The 27,715-nt window shown below is 41.8% G+C and overlaps 1 protein-coding gene across 1 annotated transcript; it reads right to left on the reverse strand.

Annotated features, from left to right (window-relative positions):
- Window positions 1–956: 956 nt before the first annotated feature.
- Window positions 957–27,571, reverse strand: SLC15A1 (solute carrier family 15 member 1). The gene is made up of 23 exons (XM_066176388.1): window positions 27,519–27,571; window positions 24,083–24,105; window positions 21,064–21,148; window positions 20,839–20,980; window positions 18,012–18,131; window positions 17,752–17,851; window positions 17,417–17,507; window positions 15,453–15,536; window positions 14,304–14,386; window positions 11,740–11,826; window positions 10,623–10,712; window positions 9,400–9,444; window positions 9,270–9,299; window positions 9,061–9,149; window positions 7,789–7,870; window positions 7,020–7,145; window positions 5,651–5,800; window positions 5,205–5,254; window positions 4,445–4,555; window positions 4,200–4,299; window positions 3,609–3,755; window positions 2,655–2,762; window positions 957–1,669 (listed from the first exon to the last, which is right to left on the reverse strand). Exons 1-23 carry the CDS (start codon window positions 27,520–27,522, stop codon window positions 1,481–1,483), a joined length of 2,136 nt encoding a protein of 711 aa, XP_066032485.1. The 5' UTR covers window positions 27,523–27,571; the 3' UTR covers window positions 957–1,480.
- Between the last annotated feature and the right edge of the window lie 144 nt (window positions 27,572–27,715).

Raw genomic sequence — 27,715 nt, forward strand, 5'->3', positions numbered from 1 at the left:
CATAAATAAAGCTGGTATTAAAATTCCCTTAACTCCTCAGAGGATGGCAGGGAGCCAGTTGCTCCTGTGGCTGTTACAGTAGACCCTCAGTTCCACTGGCTGGGTGACACGCAGTATCACATATCCATGGGAAAGGCTCTCCCCAGATGACCTGAGAGACCAAGAGGGGATTACAGGCTACGGGGTAACAGGACTACCTCTAACACAAGCAAAGAGCACCTTGGACTTGCCTTTTGAAACTATCTTTGTGAGTGAGGGACTCTGTTCTCAGTGCATATGGAAGCCTAGGTGCCAGCAACTCCAGTGGGAACAGGGAGCACAGGGGCCCATGCACATCCAGTGCAAGCACAACACCCATTGCTTGAATATGGATGCCTGTGTCATCATTTGCAAATGCCAAAATGGAATTGCTGTAAAATAGGATAAGAGCATTGGAAGACAGATATGAAAGCAGCTGAAAGTCTGGCCAGGCTACTGGAGGGGCCAGTGAGTCCAAGCTACTGGAAAAAGTGTAGTATGTAGACCCTAAAGAATGAGAATTATCAAAACAACATGCACACCACTGGTACTCCATAACATGGAGCACAGGACTACAGGAGCAAGTCCCATTAAGCAGCAAAATTTAGTTTCCCCTAGGATAAATTTGGTAACTGTTATGGTATATTAAGATAGAAAGAAACAGCACTGATCCATTAGCTTTAAGTGATGGAGTGTGTAGATAAAGGCAGCAGGGAGGTGGTATTGAATTTTGTTAACATGCAACTGTAAGCCATATTCTTAAAATACTTTCATTGTTTTGTTATAACACAGGTATTATTGCTCTTGCTTGTTCCAAAGGTCATTTGCTGATATCAGTTTAAGTGAGTGGATACTTCTGATTTTAATTAAAGACATAACATGAGTTAAATGAGTAGTTAACAGGCAGATAAAGCATTATATTACAGTGCACATCCAAGTTACTTGGAACACAAACAACATTTTAATCTGATCACTGCCAGAGCTTTGCTCCCATTATCTATAAGGAAGTACAAAAGAATTTAAGGTACGTGTGACCTGCTGTTTTCAAGTAACAGTGATGCTAGAGAGATCATGCAGAGAGCTTGGCTTCAATTGCACTTCTTGGCAAGTCTTGTTTCTTTCACAATATAAAATTGAAATACAATATAAAAATACATCTTTTCGAAAGGTCCAATAGTTCCAAGTCTGATTTCAATATTCCAATGCTATAATATTTAAGAATGAGGTACATTAAGAGTGCAAATTCTGCTGGAGTTTCTTCAGGATACCACATTCAGTACAAGAGAGACTCATTTTCCTATTGCTTCCTTAAAGAGGCTGCACTTTAAGTTAAAACATTTTTGCTAAATGTCTCCCACCAGACATGTAATCCAGAGGTGTTATTACTGATACCCTGATTCCTCAGACTGTAGGAGAGTGAATGGGATTTCCATAATTTAAAGACACTCCTTGTATACACCTTTTACATTCGAGAATCAGCTTCAGCTCCCTTTTCATTGACATCTTGATCCTTCTTGTCTTCTTCCTTTTCTTCCTTGCTGAACTGGGCTTCAATCTCATTTGGATCAACATAGGTATAAAAAGAAGCCATGATAGCAAAAATGATGCAAACTACCAACAGCAGGACAGCAAACAGCACATACTCTGCCCACTGGAAAAAAAAAAAAAAAGAAAAAAAAAAGAAGAATTTATCCACCAATATTCATTTGTCAAGAGTATTACACCATTTTAGTATTTTCAGGAAGTAAACTCAGAATGTGAAACTGAGTATACATAACAAGTATCACATGGCTTACAAGATTAAGTGTTAATTAAGCATCTAATAAATAATAAAGCAACTCAGAATTGAGGCTCTTTCAGCATTTCTACCTTCAATGAAAGGCCAAAATTCTGTGAATGCTGAAAAATTCTGCAGTCTCCTTTCCCTGGAGGAACTGGGAATTGAATGAAAGACTGAGAAGGAAACTCAGTCCCCTCCTTTTGTCAGATAATCTCACTCTAAACCAGGCTGGCACTGTTCTAATTCCACTTTAAAAGTTTTGCTGCTGACCTAGTGACCACAAATATGGGCAGAGATCAAGACCGGAAACTGAAAAGCCTCAACATCTCTGTTTCATGCTCTTTCTGATTTAATTTAGTTCAAACTGCCAGAACTGTTTCAGAGACAAGCTCTTCCCTCTCTCAGAGAGCCATTTTAATTCATTACAGAACATCAGTAATAAATATAGTCTTGTACAACTGCTCTTCACCAGGACAGCCACAACTTTTATGCCACAAAGAATGAGGTTTGAAACCAGCAGAGCCAGAAGAAGGGATATGGCAAGGCTGTGGTATGCAGGTGAAGGCTCATTAGCAATTAACAGAACTTTGGTAGGTTTTGATTCCATTCATGCAGAATTTCAGCTCAAAAGTTCACAGACTTTCTATGCTGTGAGAAGAAATTTACTGCAGAGATGCTAGAAATTGCTGCTTGCAAGCAAAGGAGCCTGACAACAAGAGTTAAAGATGACAAACAACAGGTAAGCAGAAACCTTTGCTGAAAAGCTATTTTGCATTATCTGCCATGATTCCCCCCTGGATTAGAACTGCTTTCTCGTTGCGTAATATAATAGCACACCTACTGCTTGCATGCTTACCTGCTCTTTGATTGTGGACACCCCAGCCACAATAATGACAATTATGTTACCAACAGCCACAGTTAGCAGCCATCCTGCCTGCAGCACTGCCTTCATGTTAGATGGAGCCTGTAGAGACAGACATTTAAGTCTTGGTGGTAACACTTATTTTCTGATGCATTTACTGCATTCTTTACCTTACAATAAACACTGTTTCTCTGCAGGGAAGAGGATTTCATGGTTTGGTAGGTTTTGGTGGTGGTTGAGGCTTTTTGTTTATTTATTTTTTGACATTAAAAATTGCTACAGAGCTAAACAGGTCTGGAGAAGGCTTTGAGAAGCAAGAGATCACTAGCACACTAACACCTTTTAGTTTATACACACTGAATAACTAACAGGCATATTTTACATCTCAGGAACACATGGCACACGTGACATGAAGAAATTGAGTGCATCACCTAGCAAACCACACCTCACAACATTTCCATCACTGCAGTTTCTAGATTCAGAATTAAGAGAAGAAATACACACAGCTAATAAACTGGAGTCAGAAGACAAGGCAATTAAAAGTGTATAACTAAACACTAATAAAAAGCTAACAAAAAGGCTGTATGGAGTAAACTGGTATGGAGATAAAGTGCCCGTAACTTCCACATTTTATATTTGAGAGCTCTCCAGTTTGGTTTTACAGCAGCAGTACAGTTGCACTTATTTTCAATGGAAAGTCACATGTGAGAAGGAAATTTGAGGACTGGTAGTCAAGTCTTCAAATCATATAATTCAGCATAGCTTCATGGAAAACACCAAATCTTAGTGAAACAGAGCCAACTTGCATCAGTCTATACAAACCTTCTAGGAGCTGTGAGGGACAGAGTTGATCCAAGCAACGGCACAGAACCACCACTTAAAAAACAATACATCAAAGATGATCTTAACTTGCACCAAGATTCGTAACATAAGAAGAAGAATACCTACCTGTGAGTATGAAAACTCCAGCCCAGTGACAGAGAACAGTACTTCTGCACATGTAAGAAGAAAATACTGAGGGATCTGCCAAGCCATATGGACTGTATTTGGTGCCATATCCTCAAAGTATTTTATTTTAAGTTCCTTTTCAACACACTGGAAATAAAAATAGCATGTTAGGAACAGTAATAATGAGCGTGCACAGTTAAGGCATTCTAAGCAGTTCTATAATCATTTTGAAAGTTCAGAGTAAATAAATATTGCATATAAAGCACTGAATACCGAGTTATAAAGCATAGCTTTTTTACAGCAGTCGTCATGCAAATCTCTAGTGTCTAACAGGGCTAAAGATTTAAAGCCATTAGTGGTGGTCATGAATTCTTGCATTATGTTATTTTCATAACCATGATTATTTTTATACTTAACAATGGTTTTATGTCCTGTTTAAGATACCAGAATTCTACCATGTATACTTAAAGACAAGAGGAAATAAAAGGATTAAAGACAAGAGGAATAATTCTATAAGTTTTTTTTTTAATTAAAGAAAAGTATCAACATGGAAAGTAACTCATATTGGCCATCCAACAAGTGGCAACTCACATCATCTGTTGAAATGGTATAGGCACCGCCATATCCAAATGTCTTTGAAACAGTTTCACAATACGGCATCTGAGGCGCTGAAATACTAATGGTATATACCCTGAAAAAGAAAAAACACAAACCCCACAGTTCAGACCATAGGTGTAGTCAATTGTGTGTATTATTTATTTAGAAAAAGCTCTGTGCCCTTTTCCCTGGTACACGTATGTCTAGGAGATTAAATTAGGATAAAGGAAAATGCTTACATGTCTGGTTTTGGAACGTCACTGTAATTACTGACAGAAAGAGGCTCCAGTGGTCCAAAATCCATGTCACCCATAGTAACATTGACAGTATAAGGGAAATTGTTTATGAACCTTTAAAACAGAAGAGCGATTAAATACTACACAAAACATGCATAAGTCAAAAAATACAGGTTTTACTTTTAATTATATATTGGCAGCACAAGAAGTATCAAGTCCTCCCATTTAATGCACTCTTTTTTATATTATTTTTTTTAATCTATTAACATTTTGGAAACAACTCTAAATCTCCCAGAAATGTAGCTAATACAGAAAGCCAGTTAGACCCCCTCATGAGCCCACTGCCTTCAGAGAACATCAAAAGCCAGCCACTACTACAACCAGTAGGTAATGCATCTACAAGTGGGAGATGTAGAAGAAAAGCAAAGAAGGGAGAAGTAGGAAGATACTTCTTACCTAAGATTAAAAAGGAGGTATAGATATGTAATCCATGCCATTTGTCCAATAAAAAAAGTCTAGGTAATGGGATGAAGCATACACTTCCAATTTTAGTTAAATTATACCCAAAGCAGGTGTGCAAGATAACTTAAGCGAATCATAACTCAGAAGCTATCCCATCCCCTAAAACATCAAGTGACCTGTGCAGCAAGACATGAGTTCCTACAGTACTGAAAACTACACTTCAACAAGAAGAGTCCACCAAAAGACAGATTGAAGAGAGAGTCACACTACTGTCAAAATTTAGACACAAAAAAACCTCTACCTGACAAGACTTTTTCCGCTTGTTGGTTTTGATGTGATGTTGTCATGTGTCTGGAGGAAAAGACCGTTATCAAAATATATTGTTGGCATCAAAGAACAGCTTAAACATGCAGCATTACACAGCAGTGGGAATTAACAGAGGCTTCAGAGGAGGACTCCAGACCTTCCTCTTTAGGGTCCTACTAGCACACATCTACTAGAAAACACTATATGACCACACATCCCAGTCTTGGTGGAAGGGTAGTTGTCAAGGTACATAATAAATTGGTAAATTTTTAAAATGACATCCTCGTGTGCTCTCTGCAGCTCACCAGTCTTACTGGTACTGCAGACACAGAAAATAAGGCAAAGGAAAAAGCTATCCAGTGCTTGTCCTCTCAGTTCACACACTCCACATAGATGGTTGTCAAAACATTGATATATATCTTAAAAAATAAGCAGACTTACCAAATTACCATCGATCGCCGTCAGACTCCATTTAAATGGCAAAGTGTGACGTCCTCCCTTTAGCAGCCCCAAAGGCTTAGTTTCATTTACATTTCCAGAAGTTATGTGTAATGATTGCAGCTCAGAAGTCTCAAATGTCATGTAGCCAGTCTACAAAGACAAATTGCTATGGATTTCTGTGCAACTGCATATTTGTTTACACTTTTGAGGGAATGTGATGGGCTCTGGGGAGGGTCAGAAGTTTACACATTACTTCTGAAGTGTCACAGATAATGAACATACCCTAACTTTCATTTTTCATCAGTTTTCTACATCAAGCATTAATTCCATTTGATCGTTATTTTTTATTAATTTAATTTGTTACACAAGCTTCAAAGTTACATGAGCTTCCCACAAGCACTATGGAATAGTTGTTACATTTTCCTGTATCTTGCTCCAGATAAATCAGGCTTACCATAACGACCAAGTGAAATTCTATTTAGCCACAGAGGTAGCACTAGCATGAGATGCGATGCATTATTTTCCAAAAAGTAGAAGTGACATGTTTAAAATATTCAAAACACATTTGATCAACATAAAATACTTAAACCATTAATAAACATGTTGGTGCTACACTAAAATGGGCCCTTTGTTTTATAGGATTATCAAAAGCACTTTATAATCCACATCTGGATGGTAAAGTGTATATAATAGGGACTAGAGCATTCTATAACTTTCATTTTCATGTATCTACCATGGTTACATCAGTCCCCTGTCAGTATACAGTATGGGTGACCTTATCTTCTCCTCACAACTGTTTCCATGTGAGGCAAATCTGGAGGAGTTTGGAGAAGGATCTCTCCTCTTAAAGGGAAATGGAACTCCAGGCTATTAGAGAACACACTTTCTAAGATCCCTTATCAAAAGCATCCATCAGAAACACCCAATTTTGCTGTCAGCAGAACTACCAATGCTGTGCTGTATGAGAACCTGAAAAAGTTCTTTGGCAGCAAAATCTGAAGCTTAATGTGTGATGTAGCCACAGAAGCAGCTCCCTGTTCAGATAAGTCACTCCTCACAGTAATAGCAGCAACTCACAAGAGCTGACTGTATATTTACTGAAGGAAGGAGCTACTTTTAGGAAATGGAACCTTTTTAACAAGAGTGAAATTTTCAACTAGTTCCAAGTCACTTAAGTTTATGAAAGTTTCTTGGAAAAAAACCTACTCTTGACAAAACAAAGTAGCAATACTTCAGATATTGACATAGTTACTGTTTCCATCCATTTTGAACCGTGAGTTAAAAATGACTCCGACTTACTCCAGTAGATTTTTTTTAGCTTAATTAATTTTAATTAATTTTTAAATATTTCTCATCTCCCCTTACTTACTGCCTCATTTGGTGCTACATCCACAGTCTGAAGTTGAGGCTGGAACTGAACTGTTGCAGGAACAGCACCCAGATTTATTAATTTGATTTGAGATTGCCCAGCTGCAGGGAAAACTGGATAGGTTTTCTATAGGACAGAAGAAAAGAAACTTGAGTCAGGTTTTGTTACTAGTCTCACAAGCTGCCTTAGGAAAGAAGTCTGTCATCCACAACAGACACCTCTGGATAGCTGTTCAGATCTTGGGATGCAACGGATTGGCACCCAGAGGTGTTGCCAATCTCCCAGCTACAGGCGAAAGCTTCATCGGGTTCAGGCATGGCAGCTCCCTTTGGGTCAAGGAAGGTTAGGGGAGGCAAATTGTTCCTTCAACAAGTATCATCTTTGCTCCTGCTGTGATGATGTTTTCCAGACTGTAATACCTCACCTCCACTCTAAATATCAGAAGAGGTCAAACATACAAAGTCGTCCTCTGGTAGGCCAAGCAAGTGTGTGGTTTTCAGATTTTAGTCTCAGTTTAAAGATTGAGGTTGCCTTTAATGTATGATTTGTATTAACTGCAATGTGATGTTTTGCAGGATGGTGTTCATTGCAAGTTAATTTGACTACACCAACCACAGTATTGCAATGTCTTTCCCCTCCTTCTACTTCTATGCTTATATGATTGGCTCCAAATTTAGGAGTCTTGGTTCATTTTCCCCTTAAACACACCTTTTTTCCTGAATTAACAACTAAATATTAATAGTAAATACTCATGTGTGGCTGAACTTACATCTATTTGAACTTGCACAAGGGCAGCAGCAACAAAAGCCATAGAGCCGAGGAACATTCCCACAGTCATCTTCTTCAGGGGCCTAGTACAACAAAAGACATGTGAGACTTAAGGGAAGTGCCAACTCAAACCTTCAGCTGCTTGTTTTTTCCTTCCACTCTGGGAAACTTAAAAGGCCACAACTTGCACATTATCACCATTTGAAGGGCTGATGTTATTACAGAAAGTGTTCTGCTAAGCTAGGTACCTCTCAATTCGTAGGTACACCATCAGGACATACATCTTTCCTGCAGCATCTTAATACCATGTTACTCTGCATCTGCTGTGCTCAAACACTGACTGACCATAATTATTAGGTTCCTGAAAAAATCTGGTTTTGTGGGAAGAAAAAACCCAATCCAATTCAGTTGTTGGATGTAAAACAAGAAAGAGAGAAGATATGCCTTTAAAAAAAAAAGAGTAACAACTTGTCTCCACATCGCTGTGTTTAAATAAGATTGAACAAAAACCATCAGGGAAATTTGTTGAATTAGGAGACATCTACTGGCATGCAGTTAAGCTGTAAGGATAGATTTAGGTATCTATTTCATTTGTGGCATCATTTATCCAGCATAGAATATCCACAAATGAATGACAGTGTTTCCAGCACAGCACCCACCCCAGATTTTTCACAGCTATACAGAAAAACACCATTGCACCTTAGCTCTCTGAAAATTGTTTTAAGAACTTTATTCTCTTCTGCCTTTCCAAGCACTTTTACAACTGCTAATCACTTCATCACCAATATCGAAAAATAATGTGTAATGCCCCCAAAGCTCCACCTAGACAGATCTAGTGAGCCAGACTCCCAACTGAGATTGAAGGGGAAATGTCTCAGGTCTCAGTTACTTTTAAGCCCAAAACATGGCAAATGCTTAGATGTATGTTGCATCTCTACCTCCTATTCTTCAGGAAGGAGAGAGGGTAGACATAGGGGATACGGAAAACAGTCAAGATCATCTCTCCTGCGATCAAAAGATTTTGTCCTTAACTGAAAAGCGTTGTTACTCTTCTATTAGATTCTCCTCTTCTAGTCTGTGGTGCCTCTACATACCATCTGCAGTATTCTGGATTTTTATATTTTAATTTCTTTAAAATATTAAACCATTTTAAATACACTTGTCTTTCATCCTTAGCTGAATGCTTGCTCTTGTTACATTAGGGCTGGAAAAGCCAGTTAAAGAAACCACTAAAATGAGCCTCTGTTGAAGTCAGACATTTGCATCAACTTACGTAAAATTCAGCTTGCATTTCTTGATTAAAGGATAAACCAAAGAATCTACAACTGGGACCATTGTAACAATCAGGATTGGATTCACAATCTGGGGAAAATGAACACGAGAAAAAATTAAGTATTTTTCAAAATGCTTTTTATAAGTAAGGGCAATATGTGTATAATCTTTCAGAAATGCTTGAAATAGCCAGATAGAAAATTAACGTACCTGCATTTGGTCTGGTTGAATTTGAAAACCCTGGTGAAGAAAAAAAGAAATAGTTTTTAATATTGTGACAACAAATAAAATGGGTCTGAATAGTGTCATTTCAAGAGAAAATGAATAAAAAGTAACCTACAAAATCCCCATTCATTGCTGTGGCTTGCAGTGTCCATCTTGACCCCTTAATAAGAGAAGAAAAAAAATTAGATGTCACAGTAAATCAATGTTCTAAAGTTCCTTTTGAATTGTTTTCATAAATGAAGGGTTGGAAAAGACATGCAATACAGCAAAAAGTAAAGCTAGCTTCCTATGGGAGTATTCTTATACTGCAGTGTAAACTTTTGAACAAAGTGAGCCTCATGGCCCATTCTGCTTCTTTTACTTGTTTTATAAAATAAGGCAGAAAATAGCTTAGATGCAGAAATCAGCTGGAGAGAGGGCAGGGCCATCCTGTGCAGGGCACTGCTGTTTGCTGTGCACAGAAGGCACCCCGGGGCCCATGTGCCGCCGGCCTGAGCCTGAGCAGCCCACACATCCATCCTTTCTTCACGCACACCAGAGCCAGCAGACAAGCCAGGGCTTAACCTGCCTGCAGCCCTCTTTGACAGAGGTTTTTGACAGCAGGTCAAAAACCTTTGGCAGGTTTTTGACAGCACTGTCTGAGATATTACCCATGGAATGAGTATTGAGCTCTGAATTTCATAGCAGAGCTGCCTAATTTTAACAGGTCACACTGTCAGCTACAGCTTACAGGCATTGGACTGAAGTAGTAGGATATAGGTGTCTGGACCAAACTTCCAAGCCAGCTTTCAACCCCTGGTTCTCTCAAGTATCTTCCTAAATTCATACTTCAGTGCTTAACTATGAACACTGCTTTTGTGAGTCTTGAGCACCCAGTCCCCCAAGTGAACAGGAATTACAGGCTTATACTTCCGCTTGAAGGTGTAAGGTATTTATAACAAGGCGGTAGTGATTAAGCAAACTGACATCCAGATCATTTAAACCCTGGTTCTCTGTCTCATTTACACTAGGACCCTAAATTTCAACTGACAACTGAAGAAACAACAGCACTAAGAAAGCTTTAAATTACTGATTTATCCTGAGCCCCAGGCTGATACAGGATTTGGAGAGGCCTCAGTCACTGAATCTGTCCTGGGTGTACTCAGATAAACCGAGATTGCCCCTGGCTGCAGATCATCTTGTACTGACATGACTCAGTGATTGCCCTTTTGCAATAAAACCAGGATAAAGAATTTGTTTTTCCACACTCCCATAGGCACCTTTTATGTCTCATGACCTCAGAGTGTGTAGACTGACATGGCACAGCTCTAATTACCAAGCCAAACAATTTCTACTTACCTGCTGGTCAAAAACTGCCCAGAACATGGGGAGAGGGATGTAAAGGAAAAGCACCCTCAACACCATCTTTGTCTGAGCAATCAGTCGTTTCTGCAGAAAATAAAAAAAAGTACACAAGAGGAATTGGTTTAAAAAAGGGAAGTAGGGAAAAAAAAAAAAAAAAAAAAAAAAAAAAAAAAAAAAAAAAAAAAAAAAGACAGTTCCAGACTGGTACTCACATAATAGCAACAGGTAAGGACCCATCATGTCATGTTTACCCACACATGCAACTTTGCATGATGTGGATACATCTGATGATTTCTATAAAAATAGTACAAAGTCTGCTCGTGTGTGTGGGAAGGGCTGCTAGTTAAAGGTGACTGATACCAGAGAGACTTGGGCCTCTTTGCACGTACACTGTTGGCAGCATGAGAGTCAGCACTTAGTGCCACGTTATTTTTCTAGGAAGAGGGCATTTGAGCGATAGGCAACTGAGGAATTTCACGTAAGAACAAAGCATATAGGCAAAAGGAAAATAAAGGTGACAGGCTAAGGCTTGTGCTGCCATTGGCAACAGGGCAGAGTGGATAGCAGGCAAGGGACAAGTTGGGCACTATGGGCTTTGAGAATCATGATAAGCAATTCTACTGAGGCTGGAGGTGATGCAGTGTTTACCTACTTAAACTGAAATTCCAAAACCTAATTCTGATGTTTCATACCAAGACAAGTAGTATGGCCCTGTGCATTAACCATGACAGGTAGCACCATTTCCCTTTTCCCCTCTGCAGCCATGAGATACAGGAAGCAGAGAAGGAAAGATAATGCTTGCTATTTTTCTAACCAAAAAACTTAAATGTTTGTATTTGTTTGGCAAGGGAAAGTCTTTTTTACATCTCCCTTGAATTTCCTTGGACAGCCTATGATTACACAGAGCATTGAGTCACTCTGCATTCTCCCACAGGAGCTGAGGAGAAAACCTGCAATGCCAGGAGAGCACTGACCTTTGGTCAGATCAGATACTGAACGATGGAGAAGCCCAAAACTATTTGCCCAGTGCATGAGGCAATGGATCAGAGCAGACAGAGAGAAGCTGAGGGTCAGCATATGTCACAGCACAGGAGGCCCCACCAGTACTTACATCATACTTCTCACTTGCCCAGTCCAGCCAGTGCTCTCTCTTGGGGAACTCCTTGCTGCGATGCCGAAACCTGTTTTTGATGGCAAACTGAGGAGAGACAGAATTATGTTTAATGGGGCTAGAAATATTTTAAACTATAAACTGCTTTGCCATTAGAGATGATGCTCCTGACTGCTTGTGTTTAGAGGGTGCTAAAGGTGACTTGACTTCTGTTAACTGCTCCAATCATCATGGGGAATGTTGTTTTAAGGCCTCACACAACAAAAACGTGTACTTGGGAATAGGTGGACCAAACAGCCCAGAGCAGTCTCTCTCAATGTAGGTTGCTTTTAGAAGCTGGAAGATCTGCCTTCTTCAGATTTACTTATGTACAACAGTAAACAGAGTAGTGTCATATGCACAGGTTTTCAGAGATGAATGGCTGTAGGAATACATTTTACTAGGAGAAGCTCCATCTTGTAGGTATGTCTCATACCTTGACATTGAATATACAGAAATGTGGTCCCACAAAGCTCCTGAGATTCACTGCATGGAATAACATGCACAGCCAAGCTGGGCCTTAGGAGCAGCACTCTAAGCAATGGCCAAAGTCACCTACAGATATTTGGTTTTGACAGTGCTTACAAGTTAGGCAATAGGCTGGGCTGTATAAAGCTGGCAGATCTGTAGGGATGTGTTGGTTTGGCAAAGCCTGATATTTTAGTAGTGGGGAAGTGCCACAGCTTCCACCATGTCTGACAGAGCCCATCTCTGATGGGTCTGAAGATGGACAAGCTACTGGCCCAATTTGAGAGGCTGGTAATGCCTCTGTGATGACATATTTAAGAAGAAAATCCAAACAGCACACGTGTGGTTTTTTCCCCAGTGGTGGGGAGGTGCTATGTCAGTGCTCCCTGCAGCAATGCACTGACTCGGTGTGGCCCTGCCTAACTGCCCCTAACTAACCACACTGCAAGTGAAAAGGGCAGGGGAGGTGGCAGCAACTTCTCCTCCTCAGTGCCCTGCATGAAGAGACTTGGAATAACACCAGTGCCACAGCACAACCAGCACAGACACAAAGGTGGCAGGACCGCAGGCTGACAGCACAAGCATGACAAGCAATTCCCCAATGCGGGACCTAGACAAGATCAACTTCTCTGTGCTGTGGGATCCTGCAACAATCCTTGAATTACTGGAAATTGTTGGCAATGGTACCTACAAGCAACAGATTTTCCTCTAGTCAGAAAAGAGACGGAAGTGAGGACATGAGGTGAAACAACATGGTGACACCCAAGGTCAACGAAGAGCAAAGAGGGGGAGGAAGGGCTTCAAGTGTCAGAGCCGAGATTCCTTTGCAAGCCATGGTGAGGACTATGGTAAAACAAACTGTCCCCTTGTGATGCATCAAGCCTGCAGGGGATGCAGAAATCCACTTGCAGCCCATGGGGAAAGTGCTTACACCGGAGCAGGTGAATGTTAGAGAAAGCTGCGGTCTAGTGGGAGATCTGAAAAGAGAGAGAAAGCCCCTGCTGCCAGAGATAAAGAGAGCCCTTGCTTCCAAGCTAGAACAACCTATCCTTAAAAGACTGCGCCCTGTGGATGAGTGACCCATGCCACAACTATTTTGGAATGACTGCATGTGGGAGGGACCCCACAGCGGAGCAGAAAAAAGACTCCTCTCTCTGAGAGAATGGAAAAAGACCTCAAATGATGAGCTGACCAAGAACCCCATGCCCTGTCTTCCTGTGCTGTCGGTGAGAAGGAGAGAGGGACTGGGTGGAGGAAAATGTGTTTTAAAAGCTAAATTTTGCTTCCCGCTGTCCTCCTCTACCTCTGTTAACAGTAAATCTATTTTATACCTTCAGATTTGAACCTGTTTTGCCCCTGGAGTGTTTTTTTTTTTCCCAGTCCTTGTCTCAACTCATGAGCCCTTTGTCAATTTTTTTCACTCTCCTTTGCCCAGCTAGAGCAAAAAAAGCTAAGCAAATGACTCTCATGGGTGTCTGGCATTTGGCCAATGACAAACCACAACAATGGACAATGAAGAAACTCGTACATGAATGTGATCTCAAAGTTGAGGGAGGCACTCCAAAGTTGGGACATGCTGTGCTATTCATGTAGATTCCACTCCTTTCCTTGCAGGTTCACACTGATGTGCAACCCCCTGAACTTCCTTAACACAGTGGGGATCAATAAGCCTCTACATTGTAAATAATGTTCTTTTAAAAAGTAAAAAGATTTTGCTGATAAGATGTACTAGTAGCTCTGCTCTTGACTCAAGGCATGTTTGTCTCTTTCCGCATAAAGGTGTGCAAACACCGACGGAATGATTCCCAAAAGTTGGGATAAGCTTTTACATAACAATGATACCTTATTTTGTTTTCTAGGTGTATAAATGCACATATAAATCAAGATATGCATAAAAAGGCAGTCTAAATCTGGAGATGTCAGTAAGAAGCCTTCTGTAATAAGCAAAAAACTTCAGAAACTTTCCTTATATTAAGACATACTTCTGATTTAGGCACATTTACAGAACAGTTTTAAGAATTGCTGCCAGGGGTTTGGGGAATGTAAGCAGTACTTACTCCAACACATTTGGAAACTTCAAGTATTACATTTCCTTGTGGTTTAACTTTCTTGTACATTTTGCTTCCAATTACGAACACAACTACAATATGCAAACAGAAACCAAAAGCAACTCAGGATTAAATTAAAATAGTGGCAAATAATTTGGTATGGAAACAGTAAGTCAAGGAGTTAATCAGGGTGGGAATAAGCCTCCTAAGAAGCAATGCAATTGCCTATTCACATACTATCATACAGTAAAACCAATCAAATGAATACCAGCAGTTTGTTTTTATTCAAGACAAAAGAACTAAATCTGGAAACCCTTACAGTAAGTTCTCAGTGGGAGCTTGATTGAGGGATGGTCCAGACAAGGGCCATTTAGGTCCTTGACTCTGGTCCTGCTGTAGGGGCTCTATTTCAGGAGCTCAGGATGCTGCAGCTCCACCTGAACTGCAGGACACACCAAGGTGTCCTCTGCTCCCAGGCCCAGGCCCATTGCTCGGCCTCATTGTCCCACATGTAGGGCAGGACACAGGCAAACCCCCCACAGCCGCTGTCCAACCTGGACCAGGCTCATGGGCAAGGCAAGGTCACTGGTAGCCAGGTGGGCTCAAAGGACAAGGACCATGAGGGATACTGTAGTACATAATGGTACCCCCAGTTTCTTGGTCAACAGTAAGGCTCAGGGAGTGACCCGTAGTATAGCTGGTAAAAAATCAGGTGTTTGCGAAGTACTGACATATCAAGTATGGGATCTCTCCAGTGCAGGGACAATCATCTCATACAGTTTACAATCCTGGACTAGACATAATGTCCAAAACACATTTTCTGAGAGTTCTCACCCTACATTCAAAAGATCTATTTGAACACACCAGTAATCCAAGAAACATAGGCAGTAATTTACATAATGTACATAATTCAAAGATATAGTCATGCCTCACCCCAGCCCCATCTGACTCTCCTGGTAAATCAGTCTCTTCTGTAAAAGTGAGTGCTTCAGATTAATCCCACTCACTTCCCCACACAAGAAAAAGATACAAGTCAAAAATTGCAGAAATGATCAGGTATTAGAGGTCAATATCTGGAGATTTCTATCACATCTTCATTTTTCTCAGATTGTTATCATCTAATTACCGAGGCAACAGGATGGCAAGAGATTCACCTACCCAAGGCAACAGCCATGAGGATCGCAGGAACTCCAAAAGCAAGTGGGTAACATTCCTGTTTGGCATGAATGCCACACTGTGAAGCTGAAGCAAAAAGCAACATCAAATAAAAGTCCCAGTCAGCACTGCTGATATTTTCCATATGGTTTCTGTTCTTTGCATTCACTGTTAAATCATGGGGGAACAACAAACCTGTCTGCTGACCTTGTCAGAGTGGAGGATCAGTATCCAACTTATCTTTCATTATTGGGAAGAGGAATTAAATATGACAGAACAGTTGAGGTTTGAAGGGACCTTTGGGCATCAATGGGGCCAAGTGCCCTGTGAACTAGGGCTACTTGGAAGCAGTTGTCTGGGATGTGTCCAGATGGCTTTTGAGTATTTCCACAGATGGAGACTCCACAACCTCTCTGGGCAGCTTGTGCCAATTCTTGATCACCCTCAGAGTGAAAAAGCATTTCCTGATGTTCAGAGGGAACCTCCTGTGTTTCAGTTTGTGCTCATTGCCTCTCGACCTGACACTGGGTACCACTGAGGAAAGCCTGGCTCCGTCCTCTTTATTCTTTCCCATCAGGTATTTTTGCACTTTGATAAAATGCCTCTTTCGCCTTCTTTTCTCCAGGGCAAACAGGCTAATGCCTCTCAGGATCTCCTCACAGGAAATTTATATCTAGCTTTACACTGAGACATGAAGAATTACACTAGAAGGGTCAAAAGCATGTCCTTAGTGAGAAAGGAACTAGATTACAAAAGTTTTGGGCTACGTTCATAAATAAAGATTCCAGTAACATAAGTGTAGTTTGTTGAAAAAAAAAATCCCAATCACCAGCCCCCTCCCCTCCTTGGCACCGGTCACAGATTTGACTCTATCGACTTCAAGCACACATCCTAAAGGGATGCTCCAAGTACAAACATAGCTACCAGCAATATAAAATAAAAGACTAAACAAAATTATTACATTCTTCACCATACTTCTTCTAAGAGGAGCATTAGAGTATGGTTGGAAAAAAAAATTAGCTAGCAGATAATTAATGTCTTGATTTAGTTGTATTATTCTTCTGGTTAAACCTCTGCAGGACATAACAATTAATCACTTCCCTCAGCTCAATTTGTCATTTTTTTCCAAGGTATTTTCCACCCTGTATCAGCAAGGAAGTAAACTACATGCTGTCCGTCATCCATCTCTACTTCATTTTTTTGGGAAAGGATAGAATTTGCATTAAGCAGACATCTAAAACTCTTCTACAGAGTCTTTTCCAGGCAAGAAATCCAAAGGCCAGAAGTTTAGCCCAGTGCTTTTGGGTTATTCCAGAATTCACATGCTGTTCCTTTGCTTTTGAGAAAAGCAGCCTTTTGAAATTGCTGGCAAGTGCATCCATACGGCACCACCTCTGCAAGCTTGTCACAGAAATCCCTGTGCATATAGGTTAGCAAATTGCTGGGTTTTGTTTAGGATCATGCTATTCTTTACAAGCAAAAGAGAACATAACTTTCTTATTTAACAATATGAAAAATTATTTACTTTCTCACACAGATTAATATATTCCTGCATGCACAGATGCTTCTGTACTAGCAAGGGCATGCTTCCAGAAGAGAAGGCTCTCTCTCTCCTTCCTTTCTTAGGAAGCAATACAACTCTTTCTAGTGTGGTAGTTTTTAAGGTATTGGAAGAGCTGACACATTTGTACCTTTGTGGAATTAAAACATGCATTAGGCATAGAGGCTGTTAGCTTCGGCATGTCTTTTCAGATCTAGTACTTCTGATCCTAAAGGCAATTGAGGTTTTCAGCTGGCTTGTTTTTGAGAGTACCTCATCCCTGAGAAGCTGGATGACACACTGAAGACTTATTTGCTAGATAACTCCAGTGTGTCAGAGAACAGAACTTTAATTTAAACCTAACTGGACTGCAATCCAACACTCCTTTTCTGGTGTTTAACAATTGTCAACAAACATGTGACCTTACCTCTGAGAGTTGGAGTGATTAGAGTAGATAGGAGACTTCCAGCATTAATGGACAAATAAAAGAGAGAAAAGAAGGTACTTCTTTGCTTTTCCTACAGTAAAAACAGAAAGATGTTTAGAAAGGCTTAGCCACAACCACAATGATGAACCTAGATCAAAAAATCAGCACCTCTGGTTTCAAAGTTCAAGACAAATAATTAACCAGCTCCTTCTTCAGCTCCTCAGGAAAACCCTGCAGTAATGCACCTGGCTAAACATGCATATTATTAGAGTACTATAATAATCAAACATTATTTAGAGTGTCTGTATAACTGAAAATCTGGAAGACATTGTTACCTGATCATCTTCAAACTGATCTCCACCAAATGCTGACACACAAGGTTTGATCCCACCAGTACCGAGGGCAATAAGGATCAAGCCAATCATGGACAGAGCACTGGAACAAAGGAGAAAAGAAAAAAAAAATAATTTTCTGTTAGTTCTTACAGCATACATAATAGACTGGTTGAAAGACAGTTGAAATTCAAGCAGCATAAATTTAAATTGTCCCATCCTTCACCAGCCTGGGAAAAAAATAGGTGTACAAGGCAACTCACATGTTCACTGCTACATTATCAGGAGAGCCATCCTGGTTACGATCCGTCAGGTCACTTATGGACCCCACAGACAGCACTGCCTGCCCAATTGCATAGACAACGGACAGGTAGAGAATGGTCCTGTTGTCAAGAGAGAAGATACATATTCTTAGATATGTTAACACACTTACACACAGGTAATTACACAGCTAATGCAGACTTCTGCTTACTTTAAAGATTCCTGGTAATGAAAACAACTAACAGATCCAGTAAGTTATGAACTGAACTTGTCAGAAGCTACTATAAAAATCTGGCCACACATCACTGCCACAATAATTCTATTCTTTTTATTATTATAATTATTCTAGGTAGCCTCTAATTATTTAAGCAAGGCAAGATAACAAATGGATTCTATAGGTATCACTAGGTCATGGGAAATATATAAATATCTTCAGTGGTTGCCTATTTAATGACTGACTCAATAATGTTGTTTTCATATTTTTTATATGCTGAAGATCAAATGGACTACTCTGCAAAACTAAAATCTGAAATTTATACTGATTTAAGTATCATTAGACATTCGCTATGTTATTTTATATTTTAGTTCCAGGAGTAAAGAAAAATCAAAAATCTGTGTCAAACATGGAAATTCCCCTGAAACGCTGTTGTGAATAACAACTCTATACCCCCACTGTCTTGGCTGTAAGTGCACCAACATTTTTACACTCAGATCTGAGTAAGAACAAGACTGAAGAGTGCAGGCTGCAGGCTTTCAGCCGGACTTCCTCTGCCAGGAGGTGCCTAGGATGATAGTACTGCATAATCATCAGCCCCCCTAACCTGGCCTTCAGGTCCAATCCTCTTTTTTGTAAGTAAAAACACATTCCATTTTAACTTTGCTGGACCTTAAGTACGTGGCTGTAGTTTAACCCATGTTCATTTGTGTCCTTGGGTGGGCCTCTGGTCAACGGGCACAGACGTAGGTCTCCAGTTTGGAGTAAAAGCAGGAAGAACACAATGCAATGACGTGAAATTATTTACAAACCCCGTTTTCAGGAGTAGTCCCAAACCCAGTGTAAGGCCTGATCATGAAGGACAATGCTCAAAGACCTAGAAAAATCCAGCTACTCGACATAGGCAAGATATCCTCAGAGCAAGCTTGGAGCAGCACCCTGACACAAGAGGGATATTGAGTTCCCCTCCCTTTGAACAAGCTTTCTCTGACTTAAAATTGCCATTGCCCATAGCAGAGTAAAAAAAATCTATAAAGTGGGGCAAATAGAAGTCTGCTGTTTAATGGTATTTACTAGATACAGTTGAATGGGTAATTTTTTTAATAGCACTTTCATAGAGTTACTTTAATTACCTAACAACCTGGGAAAAAGTTTCCAATTGAAGTTGAACCTGAGCTGATCAGGAGAGAAACTTCCGCGTTTTGTTTGTTGGGCTTATAAAGCCACTGCAAAGACTTACATAATTGGCAGTGCATTGATGGCACACAATTTAAAAAAATAATAACTGTGATTTCTGTACTATTTTCCCCAAGAAATTCAGATCCAACAATATGTGAGTGGGTCCCAGCATGCTCCTTGACAGACATTGCATAAAGTACATGGACTGTGGAAGATTGGAGTCTCTCCTTTAAGAGTGCTTAACAGTGCTAAGGTAACTTCCTCTTCCTCTTGTCATCTTAGAGTTTTTTAAATTCTTGTTTAAGCCTTCCTCATGACACTTTGCTGCATTTTTGGGTGTTAAACCCCAATGCTGTACCCTAAAGCATGTTTGCTCTTGTTTAAGTCATCCTAACAAGCTCCTTGTTAAAGGTGTGGGCCTTTCAGTTGTGGCACTGGCATATCCAAGTACCAAATGAGAAGAGATGCAAAGTCTGCAAAGATTCATCTTGATAAAACAAGTAAAAGCCAAAATAAATTTCAAAAATAAACCACAGCATCTAAACAAGCGAGCTCACAATATATTTAGGCTGCAATCTGTAACACATCCTGCTAGTTGCAGTGAGTTTGCACTGGTCAGAGCAGCTGCACAGAGCACACAGCGCCGTGGTCACAGCCCTGGGCTCCCAGGGGCTGTCACTACAGCAGAAGAAGACAGTGCAGCTGACTGCACATCTCTAATCTCTGGGAGACCTTTGGCAAGTCTGCTTACATTCATGGCTCATAACCCTCCATAAAATCTTCATTGTGCTTTGTTTCAAGCAAAGTAAACACTTTTAGAATCAAAACATCAGGAAAGGAAAGGGAGATAAAGCTGTTGGAAATAATCTGGTTATGTTTCAAAGCACTTCAGTGGTACTATCCTGACCAACTAGCCTGCAGCTAAAGACACAGAAGACATCATTTAGAGAAAGGATTGCTACTCAGTAAGAACCCCCCACTAATCTGTCAATTCTGAAATCACATAGGATTTTAAAACTTATTCTAAGGCCCGGTTAACACCAGATAACACAGCAATTCACTATTTCATTGGCCCCTTGCAACAGGTAAAGAGACTGGCTCAGTACCTGTTTGCACAGCTTGGTGAATACTCTCCTCAGGTTTGCTTACATATTTTCCAGGTGAGAGGAAAAACATACAACATGCTGGGAAAACATGTTACCACGCTTAACCAACTAGCAGAACTGGAACATTTGTTAATTCACAGTGCAGTTTCAAGTTTGAGTTGAATCAATTAAAACCCCAAGCTTTGGTGAAATAAAAAAGTACTATCCTGGAGTAGTCAACACTAGCACCGAGGCTGTTCTTCACAGCTGCAGTTATAGGTGATGGTTTAAGCACCACTGATTTCAGGTGACCTTTCAAGATCATGGGTTGCTTTCTGAGGAAGCACTCACTTAAACTTTCCCAGCCAAGAGTCCGCAATGATTGCTCCAACGATCGGTGTCAAGTAACACAGAGCAACAAATGTGTGGTAGATGGCAGTGGCAAAGTTGTCATTCCAGTGTAGGAAACGTGTGAAATACAAAGTGAGCACAGCTGTAGGAAGAACAACAAAGCAACGGGTTACAAACCCAGGTCAGGCCTGGCTAATGCTCAGCACAAGGAGACAAGGGACATACCTTTCATGCCATAGTAGGAGAACCGCTCGCAGAACTCATTGATGACGATGAAGAAGATGCTCACAGGGAAGCCAAGGCAGAGCACCTGGAGGCAAGAGACCAGTGAGCTCAGAGCTGCGCAACCCAGACTTACACTCTTCACTGCAACCCACAGCTTAAGCAAGCTCAACATGGACTCAGTGGGTGTTAGTAGGTACTCAGGGTCCAGAGGCTGCACAGGCTTCTGTGGCATGACAGTAGTTTACCTGAACCAGGAGTCAGTTCTCACTTTACTCTCTTGGTCCCCAGAGGTCTGCACACTTCTCACCTGCCCTTTGCAAGAGACCTTTAGCAAGGCTAGAAACGACTTTCAAGTGTTGCACTATTGACTTTTGAGGTCTCCAGCACATAACCCTTACAGCAATCTTGACTGGTATCAAAAAATATTCAAAAAGCCAAAGTTTTTGGAAAAACAAAAATCAAAACCCGAAGCCAACCAAAAATGCACAATGCCAAACCCCTGCAGTATACCAGTTAGAAGATTGGGGTTATTTTTAGGCGCCTGTAATTAAAACAAATAAACATTTAAACTTTTCATTCAAACAAATCTCTCAGGAAAACTCTTTATCCTTAAAAATACTCTGCTTGATGAAGAATCCTTCATTTCTCAGACCTGATAATAGAATGGACTTTATTCCTGACCTAAAATGGCATGGCTTTGGCTGCCATATTCACCGAGCCTTCACTTGCTGCAACAGGCACATCCATGGTCATCATCAAGCAGTTCTTGCCATTGAGACAATGGTTAAAAGGCATACATCAAGTACAAATCTGATATGGTCACTAGACCTGGAAGTTTAATTTCTGATCACCTACTTGTCTTTGTAGAGTGGATGAATATATTATATAATTTCTATTAAAATTAATGGGGATGTAATTTAAACATAATCCTCCCTTTGAATTTTTTTTATGAGTTTAATCCTACAAGTAGCAAAAAATCAGATTTTAAAGATGTTTCAGAACATTCCGGAGGCAAAACAGTTCTTCTCCACGCACACAGTTAATTTAAAAATGGCAGTGTTTGGATTGCAAAGGTTTAGGAATGAAACTCGTCTTTATTTTGTGTGAAACAGGAAGAAGTTAACTTTGCAGATCAAAAGGAAAGAAAAACCTTAATCATGCCTGACACAAGTAAATTAGAGAGCCAGTGTCTCCAGCAAAGTCTCAACAAACAACACAACACTTGGAGACTTGGGTGCTACAACAGGCTTTTTTGGGGAATTCTGTAAAAGAAATGAAAATAAGAGGCAGGAGCATTGTTGACTGATCTGATTCAGTCGTGAGGATGCCTGAGAAGCCTGAACAGCGTTGAGCTTTGCTGTTTGCAGAACCAAGTACATACTGCATTATCCTACCTGCGGTTTGATAACAGGTTACACAGCAAGAACCCAATCTCAGCTGAGGCAAGAGCCAGGTGGGGCTCCTGTAGCTTTAGAGCACAAACGTTTTGAGTCCTAAATCTAAATTTGTCACTCTTGATTTATCACATCCTCCTTGGGCAGAAAGAGGTGTCTCCAAAGGAAGACTATTTACATGCATCCCAGAATTAGATAAAATTCTCTTGAAGTTGCCCATTTCCTTCAGCAGAAGGCACTGGGAGATTAAGACAGCTGCTCCCAGCTTGGACACAGGTGTTGGAGGGCTCTTCTTCACACAGAAGAGTGCTTTGTGCCCTGTCCACAGAGCATTCCCCTAAGCCATGCAAATGGTCATGGGATGGAGGGTCACACACTGAAGCATTGGTTCAGCACATTAGTTACTGAAACAGTAACCCAGGCTGCGTGACTTGTAATTGGGAATGGCCCAGATGGAGAGGAGGGAATGTCTCTTCCTGAGGCAGAGCAAAGACTTCCCCATGTCTGTCCTGCCTACAGAGGAAAAGAAAGACAGAGCAGTCCTGGCCCAGGAGCTGGTGGGACCCATCTCCATCCGAATTTCAAAAAACCTCACTAAAATCTTTTGACTACTTGGGGTTCTCACAAACCTCCCCGATGTTTTGCCATCACCCTACCCAAGACCTCATTCTTTAGGCGGGTGTTACACGCCGATCTTAGGAGGTCACAATCCAGCAAGGCTAGATTTTTGTTTCAAGCCACTAGTGCTTCTCTGCCTGGTGGAACTGTCCTGCCTGCCCATGTTGGCACAGCAGCCACTGGTGGGTTTTTACTGGCTGCCCCCAAACTGGAGGGGGTCTGCATGCCACAGCTGGAGCTGAGCATGGACAAGGGCAGGCAAGAGAAAGCAACTGGATCTTTCTCAGGTGACAGGCCTTCTGTTTTTACTAGATGCTACAAGCAAGAAGAGACAGCCATCCTGCTTAATATATGACGTGTACTTGCCCTTGCTTTGCATTTTACTGTCCCCTGTTACAGTATTCATGTGCCCATACACCACATATCTACCAAACCCTTTTCTGTTGTTACCCTCATTGGTCAGGAACACCAGATCCACCACCATAAAGGTAACCTGAAGGTTATGTTTTATAATGCCCTCTGTAACCTTGCCCTGCCCTAGGGATGCCACCACCCTGCTGCACAGCTTTGATTTTGGCTGCTGTGGAAGCCACTAAGCTGAGTAAAAGCCACTGGCAAGTAAAAGCTTGCAAGATAAGAAATGCAAAGGCAGAGTTAGGGTTGCTGAGACACATGTCACTAACAGTTCAAAGATTCAAGAGCAGTGGATGATAAGTCAGCCACAAGCAGGATGGGCTCCAGGGACCAATCTCCACCCTACCAATGTCTGCTCAGTCAGCAAAGGCTCTTCAGATGTTTTATCACAGAGATGAGTAAACTAATGCTTAGCTAGAACTTAATAAATTACTAGGCTGCTTTTGCACATGTTGGCCAGTAAGTCATTATTGTATACATTTAATGTATGTTTATAGGCTGATTTTTATTTTGGGCACAACTAACATTACTAAAACAATGTAACCCAAAAACAGTCAGTAGAGCAACTTTTTATGAGGGAAAGCAATACTTACCGACTTGCCAACAGTTTTTCCACCTGTGGAGGAAAAAAGGCAAAATACAAGTTAATGGCAACTAATAAGTAATACTCCCTTAAAATCAATGGAAGATTCAAAAAAGGTTTAACTCTAATTACATAGTGAAATATAAACACAGTACTGGTCATGGTGAGTAAATTTTCAGTTTATTGCAGGGAGACTTTCCACAGTTATTAGGCAAAACTTCCCTTGATAGGCTTTGGCTTTTCAGGGTGCACATAAACTTGTACACTCCCAGGAGAAGCTCAAAAGGACAGATAAGTCAAAGCATCCCATGGCTGCTGACCACACATCATTCAAGGTGGTGGTAAACCACCAACCCACAGACGACTAGTCCTGCTACAACTCTCTCTTGGGGATGTTACCTTAAAGGCAAGTCAAGATAAAGAACGGACTCAAGATGCCCTGCCAGGGAAGGAGGTCAAGTCCTGAAAGGAGGACTGAATATACAGCCCCAGCTGAGTGACTCACTTTAGCAGGCATTCCCATAACCAGAATATTAACCTGGGAAAACCTGGAAGCACAGGGGGGTCCCACTGAGGGCAGCAAGAGCAGACAGCTACTTGCAGCCCTGAAGTCACTCCCAGCTGCTCTCGGCAGGCCATCTACCCCGGCAACGCTCCAAGTAGAGCCCTGCAGGGCTTCCTCAGCTCAGGAGAGAGGCTTGAAGGCTGAGCTTTTGCTGTGTCAGATAAAGGCCCCATGCCCACATAGTAGATGTCAACATTTTCCCATGAAAGCACATGAGCAAGCTCATTATCATTATGATAAGACCAAGTACAAGAAGTGAACTTTGAAATCCCTGCTTGTAAATCAATTCAGGTCATAATACATCTCTGTAAGAAAAGTATGTTCATGAAAATCATTAATTTAGTCCATAGTTCACAACAGATGAAAACAGTTGACAGCAACACTGTAGTGTTTGACATGATACTAAATAAAGTAATTTTCAGAAATCACTAAATAGATTATTCCGATTCCTTCCTTCACTGCTGTGGACAAATACCTTAACAACAGAGACAGTAGTACTATGCAGGTGATTCAAGAATGTATTTTCCTAGAGAGCAAGCAACATTCTGAAAGTGTTAACATACCCAGTTCAGGGCACATGCAGGTACACAAGTTGTTTAAGCTATTGGCAATGTCCCTTCCACAACCCACATGAGCAGATACGCCAATGGACATTGAGGTGTCAGCAATAGCCCAGTTTTATATCAGCTCCTTATTTCCACTTGTTGGCCTTTCCAGCACATGTGCATCACACTGCCAGTTTTTTTATAACATGTACAGAGAAAAACAGTTTGGGCAGCTGACTCTTGTCTCTTAGCTAAGTCTTGGGCAAAAAATATTTAGGATCTGGTTGTTGGTTGGGATTGGATTTTTTTCTGCTTTCTTGATGGCAAAAGTATCACCTCTGCAAGAAACCTTACACAGAGGACATCACAGAGGCAATTTTTTTCAGACAACATCATCTTACTTCAATGTTTACAAGATACAATTTTGACTTTAGCCCTCTGGTCTCATTTTACAGAGGAGGTTGGGGAAACTCCAGATAGCATTAAAGCCAGCCTTTCAACACAGGCACCTAAACTGACGACTCCACTGTCAGGCAGCTTCAGGGTTTGACCTACAAAGCACAGAGCACCCACCATTTTGCATCATTTTCGGTGATATATCTGAAGTTTGCTAAAGGCATGTTGGAGCAGTCCCTCCTTGGGGCAACCTTCAGCCCCTCTTATTCTTTCCGCACAAAGAATGACCTGCAGAACTGCTCATTTTCACCACAAAATACCCAAGAGCTCTGCATTTTTCCATAGAAAGCTCTAAACAGTTGTGCACTTTGTATTCCCTTAAGATATTTAATATTTTTTAAGACATGTAAAGCCAGCAGCCACTCAGTTCTTGGCTTCAGCACCACATCTAAATAATTACCAGTGGGCCATTCTCTTCTTCCCAGCCTTGCAGGTCAGGTGGGGCAGGCTTTAGCTTATAGCTCCAACCCCTTCCCACCAGTGTGCTTCCTTCCCTGTAGACACAGGGATGTAGTGGATGCTGCAGTTCTTGCAGCTCCCAGTCTGTGACAAGATGGGAGCACGTTGCCTCGCCCCATGCAGCCATGACAGCAGCTCTGCCTGGATGAAATGCTTCCTTCTACATTCCTGTACACACCCATACTGTCATCTAGGATGTTTCTGGCTCCAGAGCAAGCAAACCTACAGACCTGACACCTGACTTGGGGGGGCACAGATAAACTTATTGCCTCTGCTCCCTGGAGCAGCCCCCACAGCACCTTCACAAGGATGCTGCTACCATCAGGACAACCCCTTCCAGGAGTCCCTGCTTCACACCTTGCTGTTCCAGAAAAACACCAAAACAAACATCATCCAAGGAAATCTATAATGCAGCAAGCCTGATGTTGAATGAGCAGACAGAGCTGCATCCCATTTCTTTCTCTTCACAGAGCTATCACCATTTTCCTGGTTGTCTGCCCAAGCCAGCAAGACCCCAGTTCACCCCTTGTAGCACCATTGACAAGTTCTGCCTGCTCAGTACTATGATTGCTCGTCCCCAGAACACAGGTTTGCTTTGCTGAAGATGCAATGGCACTTTCATGGGCTGGTTTTGGGTTTTTATAGGATATAGGTTGGGCATTCCAGGTTCCTTCTCTGTGAGACAAAGTTTCTCCAGCCCACAAACTGCTTACTATGAGAGACATCAATGTACTCAGACACTGCAGGACCAAAGGTCCAACAAAGGGCAAAGGAGAGATACATTGCAAAAAAGTTGGTTTTGTATCTCTACTACTTGGTGTTGCAGTTTAGACAGGAAAAACTCTTCAGGATAAATTAGATAAATGAGTTCTACCCTTATCTGAATCTTCCAACTGTGTATCTATGTATTTTAAAAAACACTAGGTCAACCCTAGGCAAACACTCTAAGTGAAAAAGCATTGTTCAACATCTGCAAGGAACACCCCATTTAACTTGTGGTCAGATCTCAAGCTCCACATGCCTTAAAATTGTAGTATAGGATAAACCTTAGCGGCCAGGAGCTCAGCTCACAGAGCTTACAGAGACCGAGGCACCATCTCTCGGCTCTCACTCTGGTTTCAAGGCAGGGCGGTATAAACCAGGACACAGCGTTGCCAGAAGGAGACCTGCCCCGGAGGAAGAGGAGAGCAGAGACCCAAGAGTTGCCGGGGATTTCCTCAGACCGACACCGAGCAGCAGAGCCAGCCCTGGCCGGGTGAGACCCTTGGCCATGCTGCCAGCTCACAACCCGGCACGGTCACCCGGCTCGAAGGGAAGCGGCTGGAGGGAAGCTCATCCCGGGGCGGCATCCCTCCCGCGGCCCGGGCACCGCCACCCCGCCACCCACTCCGGGCCGCCCCATCCCACACCGCCACACCTACCCATGTCGCCGGCGAGGTCCTGCCGGAGCGCTTGGGGCTGAAAGTCAGGAGGAAGGCAGGGAAAGAGGGAAGGAAGCCGCCGGGGGCGGCCGGGCTTTAAGGGCGGCGGCGGGGCCCCGCCTGGCCCCGGGCGGTGCGGGGCGGCGCCGCGCAGGTGTCGGGGCGGGTCGCGGGTCGCTATCGGCGGCGAGCCGGCC

This window comes from Chamaea fasciata, unplaced genomic scaffold (genome assembly GCF_029207755.1).
Source record: "Chamaea fasciata isolate MVZ Bird 193981 ecotype frontalis unplaced genomic scaffold, bChaFas1.0.hap1 SCAF_2, whole genome shotgun sequence".
In the NCBI taxonomy this organism is placed as follows: domain Eukaryota; kingdom Metazoa; phylum Chordata; class Aves; order Passeriformes; family Sylviidae; genus Chamaea; species Chamaea fasciata.

What these genes read in the sequence shown, in the direction of transcription:
- SLC15A1 (XM_066176388.1), bottom strand. An exon ending in GATAATGTAGCAGTGAACAT is followed by an intron (nt 17,852 to 18,011) that starts GTGAGTTGCCTT and finishes CCTTTGTTCCAG; the next exon opens with TGCTCTGTCCATGATTGGCT. An exon ending in AAATGCAAGCTGAATTTTAC is followed by an intron (nt 7,871 to 9,060) that starts GTAAGTTGATGC and finishes TTGTTGTACTAG; the next exon opens with GCCCCTGAAGAAGATGACTG.